Below are 24,360 nucleotides of genomic sequence, written 5' to 3'. Positions count from 1 at the left end.
CTTTGAAGAAGGAAGGGGGCCACAGCCAAAGGAATGCAGGCAGGCTCGAGAAACTGGAAAAGGCAAGGAAACAGATTCTCCCCTAGAGCCTCTGGAAAAGAATGCAGTCCTGCTGACACCTTGATTTTAGCCCAGTGAGACCCATTTCAGACTTCTGACCTCCAGAATGGTAAGATAAGTTTGTACTGTTTTGAGCCACTATGTTGGTGATAATTTGTTGCAGCAGCAAAAGGAAACTAATATGTCTCCCACCAAAGTATCATCATCTGTTTGCTTGTCTGTCCACCCCCATCAGAGTATAAGCTCCATGAGCTCAGAAGTATGCCCGTCTTATTCACACTCAGCCCAAGGCCCTGCTGGTGAACAAATAAACCTGAGAGCTGGAAAGGGCCAAGAAATCACTTAGGCCACCTAATTATTTTAAATGAGAGAAAACTGAGGCCCAGAGAAGGGCAATGACTTGCTTAAGGCTACTCAATCTGTACCAGCCTGGGCCACCACCCTGCCTTCTGGTCCCTAAGCCATAGAAGCCCCAGGACAGGCACTGTCAGGGCACAAGAAACCCTAGGGAACTCGGGACAGCTGGGAAAGTCAGGTAAGACCGAGAGAAGATGTCTAAAATGACTTGAGCAATCTTAAAAATGTTAATCCCAATGGAGTCCCTGGTCCACCAGTAACTACTAGGGCAGAGCTGTGCCCAGCACCCGCCTGATCAGCTCAATGAGAAAGACACTTTCACCTGAAGCTTTAGAAAGGCCCATGGGCACGTAGTTAATGGCAAACTGAAGGCCTGCTTTCAAGAATCTTATTATACAGCAGAAACTAACACAACATTGTAAGGCAATTATACTCCAATAAAGATGTTAAGAAAAAAAAAAAAAAAATCTTAGCATTTCACTCTTCTGGCCAGAGTCAAAGCTTTGGGAAAATTAGGAAAAGGTACTTCTTCCACAAGACATCTTCTTCCATCTGTCAGAATATTGTCATAATATACCATTCCATTAGAAAAAGACACTTTACTCCCGATTTGCCAGAAAACTATCAGAGATTCACTCATACATGTATTACCACGTCTATGAAGTACAAGACACCCCCTTAGATGCGAAGCCCTTGCACAGTGCACAACCTGCGGAACCATACACAGCAGCCCTGCTAGGCAGTCTGGTCTCATCCCCTTCACTGACCTCATCTTCCCCCACCTCAGCCCTCAGGCCCACTGGAAAACAACCTTGACCTCATAGTTTACCATTTCATGTCTAACTCCTCCACTAGGGGCCCCAGCTTTTACTCCCTTCCCCTTGCAGACAGCAGGGGTTGAGGATGAGCATGAGAAGCCTGATAGTCCCAGTCAGAAAGAAGGTGAGGAGGTAGGGAGACAGCAAGTAGTGAATGCTAACTGAATGTCTATGGGCCAGGAGCTGGTTGAGGAAATCTGGTAGCTCCCAGCACAGGCCTTGGAGAAAGCCCACGCACTACCTACCGGGGAGATGCTGGGTACACTTTTTTAGCCTCCGAAAACCTCATTTTCCTTTCTGTGAAAAGGGTATGATTGTAGCACTGCCGGAAGGATTTAAGAAACTATGAGCTCATGCTGGTGCCTGTAAAGGCTCTGGACGTGCGAGCTGTTGTTATTTCTATTATTATCAGCACCATCAGCCCAGGGACATCTGCCCTTCAGGCTGTCAGCTTCCAGGCATATCTTGCTTTAAACAAAATTGGGACGATACATATTTCTAAAAGCAAACCACATGGCTAGGAGGAGGGAGGGTGTGTTACAAAGAGAACTGATTACTCGTTATACTAAAGTACCCATTACTAGATAAATAGAAAAATCCACACCGCTTCTGAGTGGAATTGGTTTTCTTTGGGAACAATTTCTGACACGCTGGATGGGCCCAGTTTGGCCCCAGGCGGCTCCTTGTACCATCTCCTTCTGCCCCCACTGCCTGTGCTCCTAGCCGTCCTCCCCGAGGCGAGCCCCAGAAGCCCCATGGCCAGAGGATGACCAGGTGCATCCAAGTAGGCACAGCCCAGCTTTGGAGAGGGACACAGGTTTAAATGTGAGCTCTACAGCCTCCCCTCATGGATAACACGACGGCAATCATGGCACCGGCCTCGTGCAGCAGCTGTGTAAGTGGTACCAAGACGATGCTATAAAGCACCTGGTCTGATGGTCGTGGTGTTACCATTACTAATATCAGCTGGGAGACTTCAGTGCAAGGCAGGGTGGGTAAGAGAAGAGCCACCCCAAAGCCCCTGTTCTCAGTTCTCTGGATTTTCTTCCTGCCCCCGTTTATACACACACACAATTCTGACATGGTTGTCACTTCCATCTGGCCAGAATGTTGTATCCCACCTTTTTGATAGAATTCCCAAATGCATTTTTTTCATGTTACTACGTCTCAATTAGAGTGAATTCAGCTGCAAGTAAAAGAATACCTGACTTGTAGTGGCTGAAACAATAAAGATGTTAAATTATCTTGTGTAACAAATCACAAGACTTCAACAGAAATGTCACCAAGCCTTCCTTTTTTTTTTTTAATATAGCTTTTCCAGGCAGCCATCACCAGTGTGCCAGCTTTTTGTCCCTTAAGACTTTTGTCACCTCTGGGCTGCCTCAGCTCCACAACCTGCCAGTGACCAGAAGAAGGTGAGGTTCCTGGTCTTTTTTTTTTTTCTTTTCTTTTTAAAGAAGGGAGCAAACTCCCTCTCAGAGCCCACCTAACAGACATCCCCTTATATTTCAGGGACCGGACCTGGCTCACCAGCCCTCTCCTAGTAAAATCAGGGAAAATAGGCTGTTTCTGCTGGCTCACACCCATCACAGCTCACCCACATAGGGCGAGGGACAGACTGTGCCAGTACACAATTAAGAAAGCAAGAAGGAGAAAGTGGCTGTCACTTTACATGATTAGCCCCCTCGCTGATCGAGGAAGGAGCTGGAGCCCAAGAGTGGTAAAGTCCTGCGTCCAAGGCCACAGGCGACTTTGCAGAAGGACCAAGATAAAAACCCAGCCACTGGCCCAGCAAGCTCCCGCCACTTCACCACGTGGCTTCTCAACCCACTACAGCCGCCTCTAAGCCCCAAAGGGCAGAAGCCCCGTCCCCGGGACCCTCTGAGCTCGGCCAGAGGCATGACATGCACAAAGTCAACACCGTTACAGAAGTGAGCCCCTGACATACCCAGGCCCCAGGGCGGGGGGAGCCAAAGCACTTCCTGCCCCTCGCGAGAGCTTGGCAGGCGGGTCAGCGGGAACCCAGAGACTGACAAACAGCGTCTCTGTAGCTGCCTGGACACCCGCCAAGCTGCCTCATTCCCTAGGGCTGACCTCATGTTTCTGAAGAGCCTCAAGACGCCTGAGGTCTGTGTGTTGCCTCTCATGGTTCAGTTCTGCTGCCAGCAAAGGAAATGGCCCAGGATGGCGGCTGGGGGCCACGTGGAGAGGTGGAAACTCAGAGGCCAAGCATCCTTCCCCACCACCCACCCCTGCCCTGCCCGACTTGTGCCACACAGGCCCCGTTCCAGAAGAAACTGAGCAACGCTGTCTAACCTCTGAGATGAGGCCCATCCTGATCTGTCTTCCTGCTTCCATCAATCTGAAGGTATCCCTCGAAGACATTGTCACAGTCTGACTCTTTCCGTTTCATTCCAGACTTCTGGAAAGGGAACAAAAAGGCAGTCAGACTTCATCTATCGGAGTATCTAAGAACATCTCAGAAGTCAGTTCCACTGCCTCAAAGAGAGCTGGAGAGCTCATCTGAGGCCTGTGCTTGGTGACAAAAGTAACTGCTGATTTACCCTAGAGCTGGACCAGGCAGCCACTCCAGCCTTTCTGCGGTCACTGACAGTGTACTGAGGCCCAGGGTGTCACCCGCCAAAAAAAAAAGCCTTTATGAACTTGGCCTCCACTTCCAGACATTCTTTCAGGGCAAAACACCTACTGTGGGCAAGGCCAACAGCAGACAAGGTGAGCAGCCTAGGGAAAGAGCACGGAGCCAGGCCCCCAGGACACATGAGCATCCTTTCACTTCTCTCCAGGGCATCTATCTCACAATCACCACAACCCACCCACCCAGGCTGTAGCTCCGAATCAAGGCATTTGTTTCCATTCATGTTCACTTAAAAGTGTTTATTCCCCTTGCAAAACCACAAGGGCTAAAAAATCATGTGAGGGAGGAAAGAAGGCCTCGCTTATTTGCCATCCTCTCTTTGGCCTGACCAAGGGGGTGGGCCCAGCAGCTGGCGGTTTTAAACTTTCCTTGCAGAAGTTTTTCTCAGAATGGTAGCTCCAGTCTTCAGAACTTGAAAAGCCTGCATACCTTGAAAGTATGCAGGCTGCAGGAATTTTCCATTTATAGAATAATATTCTTCATACCACTCTGGGGGCCAGCGTTCTTGTGGTAAGAGCTCGGAGTTCAGTGTCAGCAAACCCGCCACACTTCTGCAGGAGCCCCACGCCATCTGGGCCCTTTTATTTATTTTTGGTGGGAGACGGGAGGAAATAAAGGAATAGCTTTTTAACTTGAGTGCCAACACAAACTTGGAAAAGGAACTGGGTTGGCAAGTGCAGAATATCACTGCCTGGTTTGGGGACTTAACTGTTAGGGAGTAGTAGGTGAGGAAGAGACTGAAAAACATATCTTCCACCCCACATGCAGACAGGTCGCCAGAACAGGCATCACGTTACCACCTCAAGGCCTTCCCCATGCCTGCTACATGGCCTCTGGATTGCTCCTGAGGGCAGGGGCCCACACCAAAGGCACAAGGCCCCATCTCACTTCTCTCCTTCCAGTTTTCCCTGTGTGCTACACTAGATTTCTGCTGATGCATGCACAAAGTCTGAAATACCTTCAGGTTCCACGATATAGTGGGAAGGCCACCATGCCAGTCATGAAGAGGCCTGAGTCCTAGTTCTGGCTGTGACAAATTCACCGTGTGACCTTAAAGGAGCCCTTCTCTTCTCTGGGTCTCATTTTCTTCATCTGTAAAGTAAGATCGGAGTGAATGATCCCAAAGATCCCTTCCACTGCTAACATTCTGACTCACTCATTCATTCTAATGTTAACCTGTGCCAGCGCTAGGTTCTGGGCATCCCCTCCTGGGCTATTCTAAACCTGCTGGGCGCAGCCAGACCCATAAGCATAGCCTAATGACCGCTAATGACGGCCGCAACACCAGCCTCCCAGTCCTTGTTTCAATAGCCACAGCTCCTCCAGAGAGAGGAAGGAAAACCCTGCCCTGCCCCATGAAGCCAACCCTGCCTGCCAGCTCAGCCACCAGAGGAGGCGCTTTCCCTGTCCCACAGTACCCTACAAGAATCCTCCCAGTAGCTAATACCTTTCCTACTTTCCATCTTTTTAAAAAATGTATTGCCGCTTCTCCTGGGAAGGACATAACCACCTTGCAGCCACCTAATCAAGTCTTCTGATTTATTTTCCAATTTTTTAGAAAAATTTTTTTATTCATTTCAAAGTATTCAACTGTGACGCTGAATACACTGTGTTATTCAAATTGCACATACACCTCAGATTTTAATACAGCCCCCTGACCCGGGGTTGGGGGTGAGGCAGGGAGCGTGGGGAGCTACACACACACACACACACACACACACACACACACACACCCCAATCACTGTCCTAAGGCCGGAAGGTTATCTGGCCCAGCCCGCATCCCCACCTGTCACCAGCGAATGGCCACCTAGTCTCGGAACACCTGTTGGGAGGTGCGTCGTGCTGTGGGAAAGTCCTGCGTCCTTCCACTACTTACTAGGCAAGAACCAAAACCTCTCTGAACCTCTCTGAGGTTTCTGCGAGGATTTCACCCAGTTGAAAGCTCTCCAAAACGCTGTGCAAACGAAAGTTACTTGATTGCTGGGCTGCTCTGACTTAAAAACTGCATCCTTAGGTCGCGCCAAGTCTTGCCTCCCCACGTCTTTTCCTGCCGATGCTGGTGAGAAGGAGAGAGGAAAGAAGGGGTTTCTCAGAAGGCAGAAGGCTAGCCCAAGGCACTAAGGTCTGGGAAGTGGGTCTCACCACCAGGCCGAGGGAGATCCAGGCCTGGTCACCGGTTCCAAACCCAGCGAACAAGGCTCAGGCGAAGGCGGGCCCCAGCAGCCGCCCCTCCCGTACTCCTCTCCCCTACTTTCCCCTCCCCTACCAGCAACGCGGTAGGGCACGCCCCCTCCCCCGATTCACCAATCAGCGTCCGGAGCGGCGCCCGTGGCGCAGGGGGCTCAGGTCGGCAGCCAATTAGCGCAGCGGCCCGAGGCGGCGCCTCGCCCGCCCACTCCCAGAATGAAAGCCGCCCCGCAGCTGGCGAGGCTGGCGCAGCGCGTGGGGCGCGGGAGCCGCGCGGGCCAGAGCGGAGCGCGCTCACTGCCTGCCTGCCCGCCCGCCCCCCGCGCGTCCGCCTCCGCTCTGCCTCGGTCCGGGGCACGGGCGAGGTGGGCGAGGTGGCCGGGGCGGGGGAGGGCAGGGGGCAGGGCCGAGGCGACGAAGCCGGGGGCGGGGAGGAGCGGGGCCGGATAAAAGGCGGCGAGGCGGCCCCACCCCGAGGCAGGCCAGCGGGCAGGCTCGGCGCGTCCCTTCCGTCCGGCCCGCGCCGGCGGCGGGGAGGCGGCGCGCGCGGCCCGCAGCCCGCCCATGGAGGCTTTCCCCTGGGCGCCCCGCTCGCCCCGCCGCGGCCGTGCCCCCCCGCCCATGGCGCTCGTGCCCAGCGCCCGCTACGTGAGCTCCCAGCGCCCGGTGCACCCGCAGCCCTTCAGCTCGTGGAACGACTACCTGGGGCTCGCCACGCTCATCACCAAGGCGGTGGACGGCGAGCCGCGCTTCGGCTGCGCCCGCGGCGGGGACGGCGGCGGCGACGGCTCCCCGCCCTCCTCTTCTTCCTCGTCGTGCTGCTCCCCCCACGCTGGGGCCGGGCCCGGGACACTGGGGCCCACGCTGGGGCCGCCCGACTACGACGACGACGACGACGACAGCGACGAGCTGGGATCCCGGGGCCGCTACCTGGGGGGCGCGCTGGAGCTGCGCACGCTGGAGCTGTGCGCGGACCCCGCCGAGGCCGGGCTGCTGGAGGAGCGTTTCGCCGAGCTGAGCCCGTTCGCTGGTCGCGCCGCCGCCGTGCTGCTGGGCTGCGCGCCCGCCGCTGCTGCCACCGCCGAAGTGGCGCCGCGCGAGGAGCGGGCCGCGGCGTGGGCGGCTGAGCCCAGGCTGCACGCCGCCTCCGGGGCGGCCGCCGCCCGGCTGCTCAAGCCCGAGCTGCAGGTGTGCGTGTTCTGCCGGAACAACAAGGAGGCGGTGGCGCTCTACACCACCCACATCCTGAAGGGACCCGACGGGCGAGTGCTGTGCCCCGTGCTGCGCCGCTACACGTGCCCCCTGTGCGGCGCCAGCGGCGACAACGCACACACCATCAAGTACTGCCCGCTCTCCAAAGTGCCGCCGCCGCCCGCCGCCCGCCCGCCGCCGCGCAGCGCCAGGGACGGCCTGCCCGGCAAGAAGCTGCGTTGAGGACCCGGGCTCCGGTCTGCTGTTGCCACCTGACGCCACCAGGGTCGCCGCCTGCCCACTCTCGTATTTGGTCTGCGCACTCTCCCTTGCTGCTGGGGAGCATGGAGCTCAGCAGTTGGCTTAACTTGGGATGTCGTCTTGTTTTTCTCAAAGGAAGCCGACAGTACTGAGTACTTTACTGTCGAAGAGCGGTTGAGAGTAGACGCTAAAGTCTTGATTTATCTCTAGTTTGTGCACATCCAGACGGTGAAGGCTGGGTATTCCGCTAACTGAAATGTGGCAACTTAGAGGCGCTGTTTATTTATACGTCGACCTATTTTAGATGCGCATCAGTATGAAATTGTCTCAGTCTAATCTTGGATGTTTAATTTTATGAATGGAGGCACTTTACTAGGTCTAGAATATTTTTTTAAAAGCCTCTTAACTGAACTGGCGATTTTATGGAATGTCAGCAAAATGACTTTTATTGTTTCAAACAAGTAATATTTCTGTTGTCCTTAATCAGTTATAATTCCAGGCGAAGCAAGCCCCCCTGCCTGGTAGCATCATTAAGTGAAGGCTTAGTAAACTTTCCAGTATTAGTTTGGGTGGGTGTTCCCTCCTTGTGGCTTGTTTCTGTCCTAGCTGGATGTAGCAGGTAGAATACAGCTCCTTATCCTTTTATGTACCAGATCTTTTATTACTGGACGAGCAACTAGCGTTTTCCACCTTTAAAAGTCGTGCCAAGTTATAATGTTGTGTATACACTTGAAAATGGTGCTGTTTAAAAAAACTTGTGCATTTATACAGTAACAGTATGTTAATTCATTAGTCTTGCCTTTAACTCTGGTACTTGGCCTTTTGTCTATGCCCCCCACCCCATTCCAGTTTTTCAAAACATTTGTCATCTTTCAGATCAAAAGGGAGCACTATTAATTCACTGTCTGAATTGCTCAATTCCAGGGTTCCTAAATAGTGGAAAGCTCATTCCAGCTGTTGCCTCTCGAACTAAATGTAAGATGGAATCTTTTGAGCTCTGGAAAGTCAGTGTAATAACCTGGGTTCAGGAAGGTTCCACTCTGGGCTATGTTGGCTTTAGGCATCACAGGCAGTCCTCAAACTGGTATAAGCACTAATTAAAGGAACTATTGGGGGGGGGGGGGGGCGGGAGACAAGGAACACAGCCTCTCATGTTCCCATTCTCACTGGAAGATTACCCTTCTCTTTCTGGAATCCCACCAGTTATCCATAAATGAGATTAAATCTAATCCTTAGCAAAGGTGCTTGACTCCTACTTTAACCTCCCACCCTCATTTTCAAATCCACTGTAGTGAGTACCACACCATATCTACCATCAGGACAGACATAGAAGGCAAAAATGGAAATGAATTAAGATGAAGTCATCTGAAATGTATAAAATCACTATCTGAAAATACCAGCCAGAGATTTAGTCTATAGAGGTTCCAGGAGAGCTTAGCTAGGTTATTAAAAATTAGACTGCTTTCATGGTAAACAACTAACTTTCTCTGCAGCAAATTTGCCTGATTTGAACATCATTTGAAGCTGCCGTACATAACACTGGGGATAGCTATGAGCGTTTATTGGTCAAAGGAAGGTGCATGGGCGGGGGATGGACGGGACGATTTCTTGGTCAGGAAAAAATAATCCACTTGACTCGGCCTGAACTCAAGTAGCTTAATAAAACCATGAAATTAACTTATTTTCTTCAGTTTTGCTAGAAGACATACCAGTTTAAATTAGACTTGCTTTTTAAGGAGTTTTCAGGTCAACATGAATTCCTGTTACCTCTTGCCACTGCTCTAATTGTACCTTTTCAAGAGTCATTATTAACTGAGGGGTGCATTCTCCAGACCAGAAGATATGGTTAAGAAGGTGACTTAACCATATCAGCCCCCCAAATTTGCCTGTTCTCCAGCTAACTTTAACTCCCAGTATTTTAAGCATGAACAGGGAATATCAGTAGTTTTGTAGAGATCTCTTATGAAAAGTTTACTAACCACGCTAATACATTTAAAAGCAACTCTCAATCTGAAACATGTTTTAGACACTTGAAAAGCTAAATTTAGGGTAAAAGAAACCCAATTTTTTGAAGTGTTAAAAGGTATCCACAATAGTGTGACGAAATTACTTGTTTTCATAAGAACAGACTGCATATTTGGCCAAAAAAAAAAAAAAGTATGGAATCCTCAAAAGAGCTTCACCAACTGTGCAGGCACAGACTGCTTTATATTTTAAAATTATACCACAAATACACATGTACTTCAAAGAAAGTTTCAGTGTTAGTCCTAATTTTCTAATCTGTTCTTAGCTACAGTATGAACATTCCATTAATTTCCTGTATATTTCAATTAGACTTACGAAATCATGAATCAGTCTACAGCCAAATCATGCCACACCATATAGGTGCCAACCTCCTCCTGGTAGCCACTATGGATCACTACTAGGATGTCGAGTCTTTTTTGGGCCGCTGTCTCTGCCCTCAGATCCATCCATATTGACAGCAATAATATCCCCATCTAAAAATGCAGAAACCACTGGCAACATGGAAGACAGTGAGTAGGCTGGTCGTTCAGCTTTCCTTTGACACCTGTGAATAAGCACTGGGGGAGGGGGTGACGTTGTGAGGCCTTGAGAGTGGAAACCGGAGAGCAGGATCACAAGCAGCTGCAGACTCTTCTGCCTTTATATCCTGTGCTCTGATTCCAATACCCAGGACAAAGGACTTGGGAGAACAGGACGTCTGGAAAAGGGTCTGGGCAGGAAGGGTGGTTTGCAGACTAGCCTGGAAACGTAACTATCAGACACGCATCTGTAACTCATCTAAACAAATCAGCGTAAATGAATCGTCTGCTGCAGCCTATCTGTGATGGCCCAGGTACAGTCCTGTTCTATAACTTAAGACAGAGCAGGTTACTGCCCCAAGTTTTTTCACTTGGTACAAAAGGAAAGACCCTCTCCTCACAAAAGAGGACCTTTTAAGACTTTCACTTGTTTGAAATCCAGATATTAAGAAAAATGTTTTTTAAAGTGTTTTTTTCCACAGTTTTCATAAAGGTCTATTTCATTATTGGTGGGTAGTGCATTTAACAGTTAAATACATTTAAATAATGTATAGGTGACTGCAGGACTGCAGCATTGGTAACTAGATAAGCAATTCAACTAGAAACCAGGTAAAAAGTAACTGCCTAAGTATTTAAAACACAGCTCTTTAGATCATCCTTTGTTTTGATCACCTTCCTGGGTGGAGGCGGGGGAAGCCTGCTGGTCACACTGGAAATATATTAAGGCCATGTCTTCTGATATCCATTCCCAGAGGTTTCTTTCAGCTGGATTAAAGCCTCCAGCTCCAGGGCAAGCCCAAGGTTGTGGCCCCCAGCATTAATGCTCTTCCCATCTACCAGAGCAGACAGTTTAAGCTTCACACCAGGCCTCAGAGTCTTTGAGTGTAGCCCATTCCAACTAAACTAGAGTTGTTGACTTTTGCAGAAGTGGAGGCAGTGAGATCCAAACGATATTTAGCTGCAATGCCAAAGCGAGTGCAGTTGGTTCCTGATGTCCAAGCAAGGTTTACTGAAGTATCAAGATCTTCACATACTTTTTGATAAACTGATCCTCCAAATTCTGGCCCATCATTGACCTTAGTGTGTAGCTGGAAGTCCCCAGTCCTGTAGCCCACTGCAAGGTTATTCCTTGTCAGCTTTGACTTGGCACTATCAAAGGTCATCTGGTACCCAGCAAGCCAGCCCTCATAACCAAAGACTGCTGAACCGTGGATTGCAGGTCCAGCAAAATCAAAGTCAACACCACAACCAAGGTTTATACATTCCCTCTTGTAAGAAGACTTGATTTTACCACTTTTCTTTCCTGTGTTTGGTGAAAAGGTGGTATCAAATGTCAGTTTCAAACCTTGACAAATCTGGTCTTCAAGAGCGATTTCAGAGTATTATCAGTGTTGCACTTTTCTGTGAAAGTCAGACCACACTCACACCATTTATATTTGGTCTCCAAGGTCCCGGTAACTTTACCAGTGTCTGCGTTGGATGAACCAGATGTTGAGAATTCCACGCCACTGCATGACTTTGTTTTCACATCCAGTTTCCCCAACCCAAAACCAAATCCTTGGTTGAAAATATCTCTGGCAGCTTTGCCAAGGTCAGCATATGATGGAGGAATACACATTGGCTGCGGGCAGTTCTGTCCATAGGTCGCTATGGCGAGGCCAAGGGGAGAGGTGAGCCGGTGGTCTTCTGGGGGGGAGGGGGAGGCGCCGCTGCCGCCCCGCTAGCAGCTGAGTCCGCTCAGCTCGCTCGGGGTCTGGCTGCAGCTCTAAAGTGGTTTCTATCATTGTTAACATCGAAAAGGAGAGGCTGCATCTGATTAAGTTTTAAAAAAGCATCAATACTCCCTCTTCTGGCCTTAGGACTATACCAACAGAAATTCTCACACCAGGAAGAATGTAAGTGCCTACAGCCACTATAAATTTGCAACTAACATTCTGTGAAACCAATTATGATTTTTCTAATTTCAGGGGAAAACCCAAGATGTACACTGCACACACACCGTACTCACAGAGACGATAGCTTTACAAAGAAACTAAGGGGTTCATCATCATGGAACAGACGAGGACGTTTTAGTGGAAACATCCTAGCCACATTTGCTTTCTGTTATATTTAGGTTATTTTCTTTTGATACCGAACAGTGAGAAATTTAACAGCACTGGTAAAAACTCAAGTGAAAAAAACCCCAACTGAATACGCAAGCTCAGCATTATAAACAAAACACTTTGACTGTAACCACAGATCAACACTAAAACAAATTCTCTAAGTATTTTATTTATCATTGAAGAAAAAACACAGCAGCAAGTTCTGTGTTGGCTTCAATAAGACCAAATAGTTAATCTTTAACATAGCTACAACACTCCAAAATTGAAGTCAACACAGTCATTACTACAAATTACTTGGTGAAAGAATCTATCCTGAAGAGAAAGGAAATTAGGAAAAACAATTTAAACAATTCCTCCAAACCACACATTTATAAATATTGTCATATTTAAAATGCTTGAAAGGCATGAATTCTCCATAAATGGAAAAGCGGTTTGCTATTGGCAACAGAAAAAACTCAGCAACAGTTTACCAAATGCTTTAAAATTTAAAAGCTGTATCTGTTTTGGATTCACACTTTAGCAGTATTCTTGTCATTACAATAATGACTGCAAATTGGTTTATACTCACCTTCTCTCAAGTAAAATCTACCGAAAATTCCTCTGTATCCGGTGTGTGTAATGTTTACTGCACTTACAGTAAACCTAAAAACTTTCTAAATTTAGTAAATAGTAAATACCTCAAAATACCTAGAGGTATGTCTCAACCGCTAGTGGTGTGAGAATTGTTTCAGCTCTCTGCTTTAGCGTCTTCAAATACATTTTCTATAACAGAATCTTACTTCATTCCAAATTATTATCAGGTATTTCGAAATCAAAAGAAAAAAGATCAGTTCTATACCAAGATACAGGTGTTACTGAATACCTGAAGAATTCCCATTTTAAATTTATTTTTTAGTTTTTCTTTTTTGTAAACAAATGATTGATGAAACAATGCAACACCTCAAATTCCAAAAAATGGCATGGTTTTCCAACCTTCTGTGGATACGGTGCATGATCAACCTATTACATAGAATTAATACAAGTTCATGCTTTTTGTGTTATGGTGAGACATTAAAGAGTCCAATTTAGATTGGTTGAAGCACAAGTATAATAATTCCTTGAATGTGATCAAACCTATGTAAAGACATGAGTTTGAGTACATTATCTTGAGACTTAACGTCGTACTGTGGTCCATCCATCTTCATCAGTCTCATTTTTAGTGCGACGAAGAGATTCCCTATCTTTCTCAGCTCTCCATGAGGTCTTCTCTTTTTCACCTTCTCTGTCTCGGTCTCGATCTCTTTCTCGATCTCTTGAAAGAGCTGCAGGAGGAACACGACGAGGGGCATCCCGCTCTTCGGCCCGGTCATCTTTCCTGTCATCAGCACGTCTCCAAGAACTTACTTTTAATTTAAAAAAAAGGAGAGAGAATAAATTTGTACTGTACGCTATTAGCTCAGACTAAACAGAGCTGAAGCAAAAGGAATGCCTCAAATTACTCGGAAATCCTGTACTGAAGATAGTGATAGAGAATCTTCATTAAAAAAAAAAAAAACAATAAAAGCTAAATACACTTTAATCATTTTGATACAATTTCTGAAAAACCTTTAAAACAACATACAGACTTAGAAATATAAGTTTGCAAGCAAGAGGAAATCACTGGCCTGGGAAGTGTCCTAATTTTTTTTTAAATTTAGGATAAGGTGACAAAAATCTGGCTGAATAAAAATTTTTTAAAGGATTTTTGGCTCCTGTTGAAGAAGATTTAACAGCAAATAAATGAAACAATGTATTTCATTACGGCTATCAAAGAAGAAATACCCTTACAATCTGGTTGTAACAAACCAAATAATAAAAGCTTGTGAGGCAACTACTTAAGTGCTAAGGTCATTTTAAACAAAGCACTTTTCACTAAAGCTTCCATTGTTACAATTCCAGAGAAAGAATGTTTGACACTTTGTGCTTATCTACCAGGACCTTACTTTTTTCCTTCTTTACATAAAATAAACTCTCTTTGTAAAATCAATATAGGTATTGCTTACTACACCACTGAATTAGTCTACTACTATACTTTGAATTTAAAGATGAGCTAAACTTCACAAAGCAACCAGTGAGTAAGTTTGTGAGAACCTTGAACTCTAAATGAAATAAAAGATCTACTTGTCCATCTTGTTTTTGGTGTTCATACAAATTTAAGACATAGCAAAACCCCGAATTCCCTCATATATTATTATGGCTCTCCAGTGTTCAGCGGCCATACAGAAAGAACATCTCTACCTTCCTCACGCTCTGGTCTGAGAGGAGGTCCTCTTCGGTCTCTGTCATCTCGTCTTTCTCTTAGATCACGGCGCTCATCTCTCTCACGACGGCGGTCATCCCGATCCCTATCGTCACGACGACTTGCATCTCTCCAGCTTGAAGATTCTTCAGCTGGTCCTCTTCTCCAGCCAGCTTCATCCCTGTAGCCATTCAAAATGACACGGTAAGTTCTGTCATTAGACTCTACGGGTTAATTTTAAGTGAATATATCATAGCCAAGTTAGCAAATAATAACAGGAATAAAGTTTAAACTCGTGACTTGACCTCAAACTGATGCCTCAGGCATGGAGGTCAAATGAGAACACCTGGCTCTGCACTGTCCAACACAGTAGTCATTACTCATTCCAAATGCGCAACAGTCAAATGTGACTGCTGGTTACCATATGAACATTACATATACAGGACATTTTCATCCTTGCAGGAAACTGTACTGAACTGTACCGGTCTAGATTAGTACAAAGCCACTTTGACCAGAGGAAGTAAGCTAGAATTCTTACTACTAATAAAAGTAAAGAGGCTTTTAATAATTTAAAGGCAATAAACTGACCTCAACCACAAGGGAAAAGCAATTGGCAGTGAAGAACCTCGACTGGTTCCACTGCCATAGAGCTACACAGCCCACAGCCAGCCACACAGCTCCAGCCTCCATGTCCTCACTCTGTAGAGAGGGAACTGGTTCAATTAACATGACCTCTAAATTTTTTTAAATCTACACTATGATTCTACTAGATAAATTGGGGGGAGTGAAGGGGATGAGCACCATTTTTCGAAAACAGTTGGGAATGCATAAGAGAGCATGAAAAGAATCCTAAGTGTAATGCCACAGACACTTCTTTTAATTAGAATATCAAACCTCGGCCGTCTGAAGCGGTCCTCGCGATCCCCATCTCTCTCTCTGTCCCTCTCCCTCTCCCTCTCTCTGTCTCTTTCTCTCTCCGGGTCCCTGTCGTTCTCATCGCGATCTTGATTATCTCGGTCTCTCTCTTTTTCCCTATCCCATTCACGGTCTTCTGATGGTCTCGATTCTCGAGGTGGACCCCAACTCTCTTCTCTGGCTTTTTCTTTCTCTCTCCATCCACCTATGTTTTTAAAAAAGAAAAAAAAAATTTTCCACTCAAGAAACAGATTGGCAGCCATGAATCTTGATGTTAATCCATCACCATTACAAATGCTAATTAATTTAAGACACTCTACCTCATTTTAAAAAAACCAACTAAATTCATTTACCTCATTTCATGGAACCACCAACTCCTATTTATGACTACCTATTATTGCTTTTCTAACATATAACACATAGGAACTTTTATAGCCTAGGTTAAATGTTCCATATGCAGAGATTTCAGGTATAAAAATCTGTTCTGATGGTAAAGACAACTCATTTAAGCAGAAAACTCAAAGGGTGAGGGGTAGGATCTAGATCTCTGAGAGGCAGAACCCCAATTACTAGTTCATTTATACCTTGCAACATTTTCAAAACCTTTCTAACTAAAGACTCTTTCCTTTCACATTCATGCCCCCCACCATTTACCACCCGTAAAAAGCCCTGAAATAAGGATAAATCCTTTGGCCCTGCTCAATATCTCACACTTAGCCATGGGATGTCCAAATCTAGAAACAATATATACATGTACACACACATACACACGCACACACAAAAAGAAACCAAAGGAAGCAGAGATTTCAATGAAAATGTATTACAGCTGCAAGGCTAATAATTATTAGTCACTAACATTTATATTACTGTGTGCCACAGAACTAGTCTAAAGCCTCTGCCTGTATTAGCTCATTCAATCCTACCCATAGCACTGAGCTAAGTAGATTATTCCATACTTGCTAATTTGCTACTTGCTAAAATCTGTAATCCCCAAATTAATACTCTAGCACTTTTACAAGTCGCTCGCAGACACGTACAGAGTGACGAAATATTTGAGTCGCCTGACGGGCCTGTTGTCAGCTGAGGTCAAACAAGACAATGCCGTCTTCTTGCTGCAGTTCTCCTACTTTAAACAAGTAGCCTTTTGGTGATCTAGTTAGTGCCACATTTTCACATTTTTGTGCTTTTTGTTGGCGATTTCAGTTTTTAAGTGCGCCACCAGCCCTACGCCCCAGCAGTCCCAAGCACAAGAAGGCAATGGATATGTCTTAGGGAAAAAATACATGTGTTAGATAAGCTTCTTTCAGGAATGAGTTACAGTGCTGTTGGCCATAAGTTCAATGCTAATGAATCAATAATATACATTAAATAAAGTGTCTTTAAACAGAAAAATAAAACAAGGTTATGTGTTGACTGGTTGAAAAACTGACCAGAGGGCTCACAGAAACCTAACCTGGTACTTCCCTTAAGAGCAATGGTTCAGTATTCACTGACTTTATATTACATAACTATCACGAATTAATGAGAATCTACTATACTGTTATCCCCATTTTACACAAGGCACAGAAAAGTTAGGTGGCTTTCCCAAAGTCACAAAGCTTCACAGTGGAATGAAGTGAGAAGAAACACAAGTATGCCACAGAAACCACTAAGGATAAAGGGCAGGAAGCTGCTCAAATTTGCATTTAGAACAAATTACAATGGTTACCGAAAAGATGTAAGAAAAAGGATGAAACAGCAAAGAACTCCCATCTTATACAATTAGATGGACAGTGGTGCCCCTGAAGTGTGTGTGTGTGTGTGTGTACGTGTACTGGAGAAGGGGGGGTTTAGTTTTGATGGGTTGAGTTGGAAGTGTCAGTAACACTTACAGGTGCGATATAAAGTTGGAAACACAGGTCTGAAGGTAAGGGGAGAAGTCATCTGGAGAAGACAGTAACAGAAGTCACAGACCTGTATACATTACTCAAGAATAATAAAAAGTATGAAAGGATGAGCAGGCTTAAGACTGACAAAGTAAAGAAATGGGCTCCTCTCATGAACATAATCCCATGGTTGGCAAGAGTACAGACAAATGTTTAGTTAAGTATATTTTGTTTTTCATTATTTATATGAGGAGGCTAGTCCAGGACAGAACCTGAAGAACACCGATACTTAGGGACAGGTACAGAAGGAAGGGACCTCAAAGAAGCAGTCAACAAGGAAGAAGGAAAACAAAGTGCATATATCACTAAAGCAGAAAAGGGGGTGAAGCTATTTGTTTTGGTGTGAAAGATCTCAGAGGCAAGCTTTTGACATAAAAGTCACTGCAGAAATATTCAAGGAAAGATAAAAGACCAGTTTATCTAAAAATAGTAGTAATACAGCCCAACCTCTGTCATAAATCTGTTAAAATTTCACTTTTTTCAGTTGAAAAGAACACTTCTTACTTAACAATCAAACTGTAATTTGTCACCTGAGATCTGAGCTCCTTGTTTGAAATAACTTGCTATTCTCTACAGAACAGTGGAGATTAGCTGGTGTAGAATTTCACGTTGTATTTGCAAACACATCAAGCAGATTACATCTATAAAGCATCCAATCTGGTTTCTTGAATACCAGAATTTTACCTGGTTTGACAAACGGTCTCCAGGGACCAGGTCTTGAGTCATCACCCCTTCTAGGAATCCGATCATCATCAGCCCGTCTTGAGATCCGATCATCATCCGTGTTTCTCCAAGGCCCCCTGTCATCATCTGCACCGCGCCTGGAAAATCTGTCATCATCTGCACTGCGCCTGGAAAATCTATCATCGTCGGTATTCCGCCAAGGTCCTCGATCGTCATCCAACCCACGCCTGGGACCCCGGTCATCATCCATGCCCCGCCTGGGACGATCGTCGTCAGCGTTCCGCCAGGATGACCTCTCCTCATCCGCACCTCCTCGGCGCAGACCCCGGTCCTCATCCATCCCACGCCTAGGTCCTCTGTCCTCATCAGCTGTTCGCCAGCTTCCTCTGTCCTCATCCAGTCCTCGTCTAGGTGGTCTGTCATCATCCGCCTGACGCCAGACACCCCTGTCTTCATCGCCAATTCGTCTGGGAGGCCTGTCGTCATCTGCATTACGCCAAGAAGGCCGGTCATCGTCTGTCCCTCGGCGAGAGAACCTATCTTCATCAGGACCACGTCTTGGGCCTCTGTCGTCATCCATGCCACGCCGGGGAACCCGATCATCGTCTGGTCTAAGAGAGGACTCTCTCTCTTCATCATCCCCCGAACGCCTTGGTCGATCTTCATCTCTTCTTTGAGGCCTCTCTTCATCCCGCCCTTCTCCACGTCTCCACTCCCTACAGAGTAACAAGCCAAACATCTTTAAGAGTAAATTTTCTTAAAAGCAGGTGATCTTTTTGGGAGTGATGTTACTCACTTCTAAAAATCACTTCAGTCTAAATTCATTAATCCTACTCCTAAAAGAGTATGTTCCACTAAAAAACAACACAAAATCTTACATCAACAATTAAACCAATAAGCAGACAAGTACCTTTAAAAGGTATCTGCACTTTATGAGGAATACCTTAGCAATTTCTAAATCTATTACTACAAGCTTTCAAAACGATGAGAAAAATGTTATGCAACTGTTCATTCTCACTCTAACCTCAATACTATTAGTTTAGGGAATTTAAAAAAAAACAAAAAAAACTGAAGCACATATTTCCCAAGATATTTATAAGTCAGTAATTACAGCAGCACTGAAGCAAACATTTCAGTAATAGACATGCGTACAATTCTTCATGACTCCCTTTTCCCCACCCCTACAAAATAAACCAAATGAGAAAAACACTGATACGATATTAACAGGATCTATGATTTGTTGGTACTATTTTCCTTAACTCTACTTACTTCTCTGGTGGGCCTCTTCTCCACTCAGAATCTATTTCAGGTACTTTTCTCCATGTGCCTTCTGAATCTCTATCTCCCCAACGAGAGTCCTACATTGAGCAAAGTTAATGAGAGGCACTACATTAGCAACACTACTGATCAACATATAAACTGAACAGGAATCTCAAAGAGCCAGTAACAAAAGGACAAAGAGATGAAAAGAGTAAGTGAAACATTAAAAGAGATGGACTGTGAAAGGCCAGAAGAAAAGGATAAAAAATTTCCCTAAGTTTTCTGCTCTAAGTAAATTGAATCCTGATAGGGCACACATGCCGAAACGGGTGAATAACAGACCATATGCTCAGAGCTTCCAAGGAATAAAGCAAAGTATCTACAAAAGTAACAAGACCAAGACTATTATCAAGAACCCTCCTCCCATTATGTACTAGGACAGTGAACACAGGTCTCTAATCTTCTGGAGGATGACTTTGAACTGGCCAAACCAATGAACCATTATTCAACTGAGAGAGAAAAACAAAACCTCTTTTGAGACATACACAAAAATACTTGATAAAATATACACTATACAAAACAAAAAAACTTACCTGCAAAGGGGAAAAGGTGATATACAGTGTAAACATATTTTAAACTAAATCATGTTGCCAACAAGGTTGTGAAACTGTTAAATGATTTCTAAATAGAGAGATTAGCACTGTTTTAAAGCACTGGAGGCAATAAAACTTAAGGTGTGCTCAAAATTTTGTTTTGTTCTGAAGAGAGGGAAGAGTTCTCAAAATTTACAGACTGAAAGCTTAGACTTTGAAAAGAATAGATGGTAATCACTAAAAGAATAGAGAAAAGCACAACAAATGAGCTGAGAAAACTTCTGAAGTTTGGCTTAAAGAAAGGAAGGGGTGAGTGGCAGGGACATGGAAGCAAATAAAAAAACATCAAACCAAATGTCAGGAATAAAGCCGCATATACTAGTTACCATGTTAAACATTAACAGATAACTAAAGACTCTCCAACTGAAAGGGAAGAGGGGGGCCCACAAACAGAAACAACCAAAAAAAGGATGAACACAGAATTTCAAAAACTAACGAAAAGAATTAGAAACCCATAACCACGGGTGATTTACCTCATCTACTTCAGAAGATGAAGCAAATTAACAGGATGTAGCAAATCAAACACTGTACCTCTGATTTCACACATACACACAGCATTTTGTGCCCAACAGAAAAAGAATACTCATAATATAAAAATTAGCAACAAGAGTAACAAAACTAAAAATCTATCTATATATTATAAAACAAATTGAAGGCTACATAGATAACTAGTAGCAGGTCCTCCAGTAAAATTAAGCATTTGATACAGGTGTGGCACAGATACCTCCAGCTACTCACCTCTAACCTTAAAAAATAAGCAGTATTTTATTTAAAGGGCAGCATGGACACATCCCAGGAAAAACAAAGAGCATGCAGGCAGATGGCACAGACACGATAAAGCATAAAACGAGCTCAGAATAGCTAAAGTATAGGTGACTAAGAAGAATATGGTGATAGATGAAGCTAATGAAAAAAGCAATAAACATAAAAGGCCCTGACTGCTAAGGCATGTTTTTTACCTTTGGCTCTAAGCAATGAGTACCACTCAAAGGAAGGTTTGAAACCAAGAGCAGGGCTAACAATCAAATATGCATTATGAAAAACCAAGCAGGCCACTGTATAGAGGAAGATCTGAAGCTGGGGAAGATTACGATCAGGGAAAATAGTAAGACCAGTAAGTAATATGGGCAAAAGAAACAATCTGAATTAAGGCAGGAGCATAGGGACAGAAAGGAGAGGGAGGGGTTCAAAACACTGTGGTTAAGTAGGTAACAATGCCACCACCAGAAGAGGGGATTAAAGAGAGACCCCCTTTACACAAGATAAAGTGAGAAACACAGGTCAGTTTTGGACATGAATGCATATTAAAAATAAACAGTTAGACCAGCATTTGAATCACCTGGTACTCTTGTTAAAATGCATACTCTGAATCAGAAGATTTGGCACTGGGCCTGAGATTCTGCATTTCTACCAAGCTCCTAAAGGGATGTTGAATACTGCTGGTCCCCCAGATTCATCTTTGAGTACCCTCACAACAGCCTCCTAATTCACAGTAACTCCTTTCAAGGAACCAAAACAGTCCCTCTTCCATATGACTATGTTACTTTTTGTCAAATACTTAGTTTCATGGGATTAGTTCTTACTGAATTAAGTATTCTAAACTGAAGCCTATTATAAAATCCAAACTTTGCTAAGACAACTCTAATCCCCTCCCCACTGCCTCTAGGAACCTTCTGTCTTTGGGAAGACAAAGCAATACCAGACTTAAAAAGAAATGTGAATAATGTGATTTAAAACACCAAGCCCAGACACTGACATGTGCATTGACCAATGCATCATGCAAGAGACCTGGCTGATAAACACACATCACATAAAAACAGAGTGATGTCTATACTTACCTTTCTAGAAAGTGGATCATCACCAAGTCTTCTCTCCTCCTCTCTACGACGTTCCCTTTCTTCAATTTCCAACTCCCTTTGACGTTTTTTCCTTTCAACCTCTTCTAATTTCTTTACCCGCTCCTGATATTCTCGAAGCTCCTCCTCACGTTTCGCCCGTTCAGCACGCTCTCTCTCTTCCCGCTCTGTACAACGTATCAGGTTATAAAGTGTGCCTCCTACCTGCACGCTTCCCCTACTGCTAGGTCTACTTCTCTGGTATTAAAGAGGCAGCATAATGTAGAAGGAAATTCTTTTTAAGAATTTTACAAGAGTTTACAATCAGCTAAACTTGAATATCAGAAATATTCAAGAAAACAAGTATTACGCCACTCAACACAACTAAAGAAGAATCCCTCCCCCAACTCCTGAGCATCTGGGATGCCAGATAAAGGATAATCTGAGAGACTTCATCTGGCATGTGTTGCTCAATAAATGTTAACACTATGTAGACTACAGTGATAAAAAATAAAAAGGCAGAATTTTCAAAAGAACACCAAAAACGTGGAAATAAGCTGGCAGAGGACCTAACACCCTCACAGATAACAAATTGCAGAAAACTACAAGCTGGGTTGTCAGAACCTGAGAACTAGTTAGTTGCAGTTAAGAAGCCAATCATCTTGGTTCCACATTCCTCTATTTTCTAAGTAAGACTGTATAAACTGGACCTATCACCAAGCTTACCATACACCTCCAGTCTGTCTATATAGTTACCTTTTAGCATTTTTTCTTCCGCCCTCCTCTGCTCTTCTTCTTCCTTTTCTCTATAGTAGGTTATTCTTCGTTCTTCTTTACGTTGTCTTTTACGTTCTTCCAAACGATTATGCCTTTCTTCTGCTAATCGCTCTTCAAACTGTTTAAGTTTTTCCTGTAATTGAATGGTTACCAAAAAATAAAAAACAATCAAATTTTGAAGGGCTACAAACTGGCAGTAAGTTTTAAGTTTACAAAAACATTGCAAGTTTCGTGGAACCACAGAAAGCAAACCAAATTTCCAAGTGACTGAAGTTCTCGCATGTCAAATTTTTAAAATTTTGAACTGACAGTATTATCTATACCCAGTGGGTTTATTTTTATACAATAAATCAAATGATTAAGTCAGAAACTAAGAGCTGGACACTTTGATCTAGTTTTTTCCTTTCTGAATCAAAGAATAAACAAAAGCTTGTATCAAAAGCAAATTTTATGCAGTCCACTTTCACCTTCAGAAAAATCTGTTCATAAGTGATGGTTACTTGGCCTATGAAATAATTTCAAGATACCTCTATTAAAATATTATTTGAATGACGATTATAAATGTTAGCTCTAGACAGAATGTACCACCAGGTTAAAGAAGAATCCTTAAGGTAAAACCCAAAAGCTCATAAATAGATGTTTCCCTGAAACCAGTAAACAGACTGTCACCTCATAAACAGACTGTCGTGCTGCCTTGAGCCGCGTTACAAATAAATCTCTGTCTTCAAGCATCCGTGACATTCGGTTCTTATGTTCAAGAGCCTTTTCCCGTTCTAGCTGCATTGTAGTAATCTGCAAATACATGATACAAAGTTAAATTTCAAAGTATTCATTATCTGCTTACTAATTTATCCCAAATTCCTGACAGATATTCTTGAAGAATTACAAGAAGTTCCTTTGCCCCTTCCATTCTGCCATAAAAATGGAAGGGTAACACATCCCTAGGAAGACAATCAGGGACAGAAGATGGATAAAGACGACTTGGAGCATCTGTAAGAAACGGTTTTAACCCCATGGTACCACAACATTTATAGAGGAAAAACTAAAATGTATATGGTAAAACAAAATAACAAATACCTCACGGTATAATAGGCACTATGGCTTTATTATTTAACGCCATTTTCTTCCTTAAAAACAACTGGAGGTTAAGGCAGGATGAATTATTCATATAGGAAAGCTTTTCCTTTGTGCTCCAAGTGAAACAATAAAAGGTTTCAGGGCACATGGAGCAAATCCTCTTAAGCATTTTAGCTGGTCTGTAACACTTCTCTTTTTCTAATTTCATACATTTAAAGAATTACCACACAAATTACAACTTCTAAAAAAACTGGAAAAACTGGCAACACTAGGCCCAGAATGACAACAATCCAATGGAACCAAGAAGGGGCAGCCTCCATAGCTGTGTGTTGTCTCCTGCCTGTGGTTATTTTTTTAACCAGAATGAGGTCACTCATTTTTACTACAAATGTGGCCGCTACAAGCATTTGCAAATGTTGCTTTTGTATCGTTAGGTAAATACATACAATACAGACTAACAAAACTATAGAACGAGCTGTTTAGTCACAAAAAACCGGACTGTATGACTCCACCTATAAGAAATATCCAAAACAGGCAAGTCTAGAGACAGAAAGGAGATTAGTGGCTGCTGAGGGAGTGGAGAGAAAACGGAGTGACTGCTAATGGGTATGAAGTTTCTTTTGGGGTATGTTCTAAAATTAGGTTGCACAATTCTGTAAATACACTAAAACCATCAATTGCACACTTTAAATTGGTGAAATACGTGGCATGTGAATTGTATTATGTGGCATGTGAGTTATATGGCATGTGAGTTATATTTCTGTCTGTCTACCAATCTGTTAGCATGCAGCCATTAAAGCAC

At 44.3% G+C, this 24,360-nt stretch overlaps 2 protein-coding genes and 1 pseudogene across 3 annotated transcripts in view; 1 reads left to right on the top strand and 2 right to left on the bottom strand.

Annotated features, from left to right (window-relative positions):
* The first annotated feature begins 6,642 nt into the window (after positions 1-6,642).
* On the top strand, positions 6,643-7,563 carry NANOS1 (nanos C2HC-type zinc finger 1). Its single transcript, XM_061192764.1, has one exon. It carries the CDS (start codon positions 6,643-6,645, stop codon positions 7,510-7,512), a length of 870 nt encoding a protein of 289 aa, XP_061048747.1. The 3' UTR covers positions 7,513-7,563.
* A 3,204-nt stretch (positions 7,564-10,767) lies between these two features.
* Positions 10,768-11,900, bottom strand: LOC133093020 (voltage-dependent anion-selective channel protein 2-like; annotated as a pseudogene).
* Positions 11,901-12,454: 554 nt separating this feature from the next.
* The window catches only part of EIF3A (eukaryotic translation initiation factor 3 subunit A), a 31,670-nt gene continuing 19,764 nt past the window's right edge, over positions 12,455-24,360 (bottom strand). Inside the window, exons 15-22 of one of the 2 annotated variants that reach the window (XM_061190393.1) lie at positions 23,151-23,273; positions 22,461-22,614; positions 21,708-21,892; positions 19,226-19,314; positions 17,957-18,672; positions 15,327-15,552; positions 14,432-14,613; positions 12,455-13,557 (exon numbers count right to left, since the gene is read on the bottom strand). In XM_061190393.1, coding sequence (XP_061046376.1) covers positions 13,328-13,557; positions 14,432-14,613; positions 15,327-15,552; positions 17,957-18,672; positions 19,226-19,314; positions 21,708-21,892; positions 22,461-22,614; positions 23,151-23,273 — 1,905 coding nt within the window. In that variant the 3' untranslated portion in view covers positions 12,455-13,327. Of the gene's footprint in view, positions 13,558-14,431; positions 14,614-15,326; positions 15,553-16,388; positions 16,471-17,956; positions 18,673-19,225; positions 19,315-21,707; positions 21,893-22,460; positions 22,615-23,150; positions 23,274-24,360 lie in introns of those variants that run through there. The other variant, XM_061190478.1, reaches the window with a different exon arrangement.

The sequence above is a fragment of the Eubalaena glacialis genome, chromosome 1, assembly GCF_028564815.1.
Source record: "Eubalaena glacialis isolate mEubGla1 chromosome 1, mEubGla1.1.hap2.+ XY, whole genome shotgun sequence".
Classification (NCBI taxonomy): Eukaryota; Metazoa; Chordata; class Mammalia; order Artiodactyla; family Balaenidae; genus Eubalaena; species Eubalaena glacialis.
This window is presented reverse-complemented; position numbering and strand designations above follow the sequence as displayed.

Excerpts from the sequence above, each read along its gene's own strand:
- NANOS1 (XM_061192764.1), top strand. The coding sequence starts at position 6,643 with ATGGAGGCTTTCCCCTGGGCGCCCCGCTCGCCCCGCCGCGGCCGTGCC.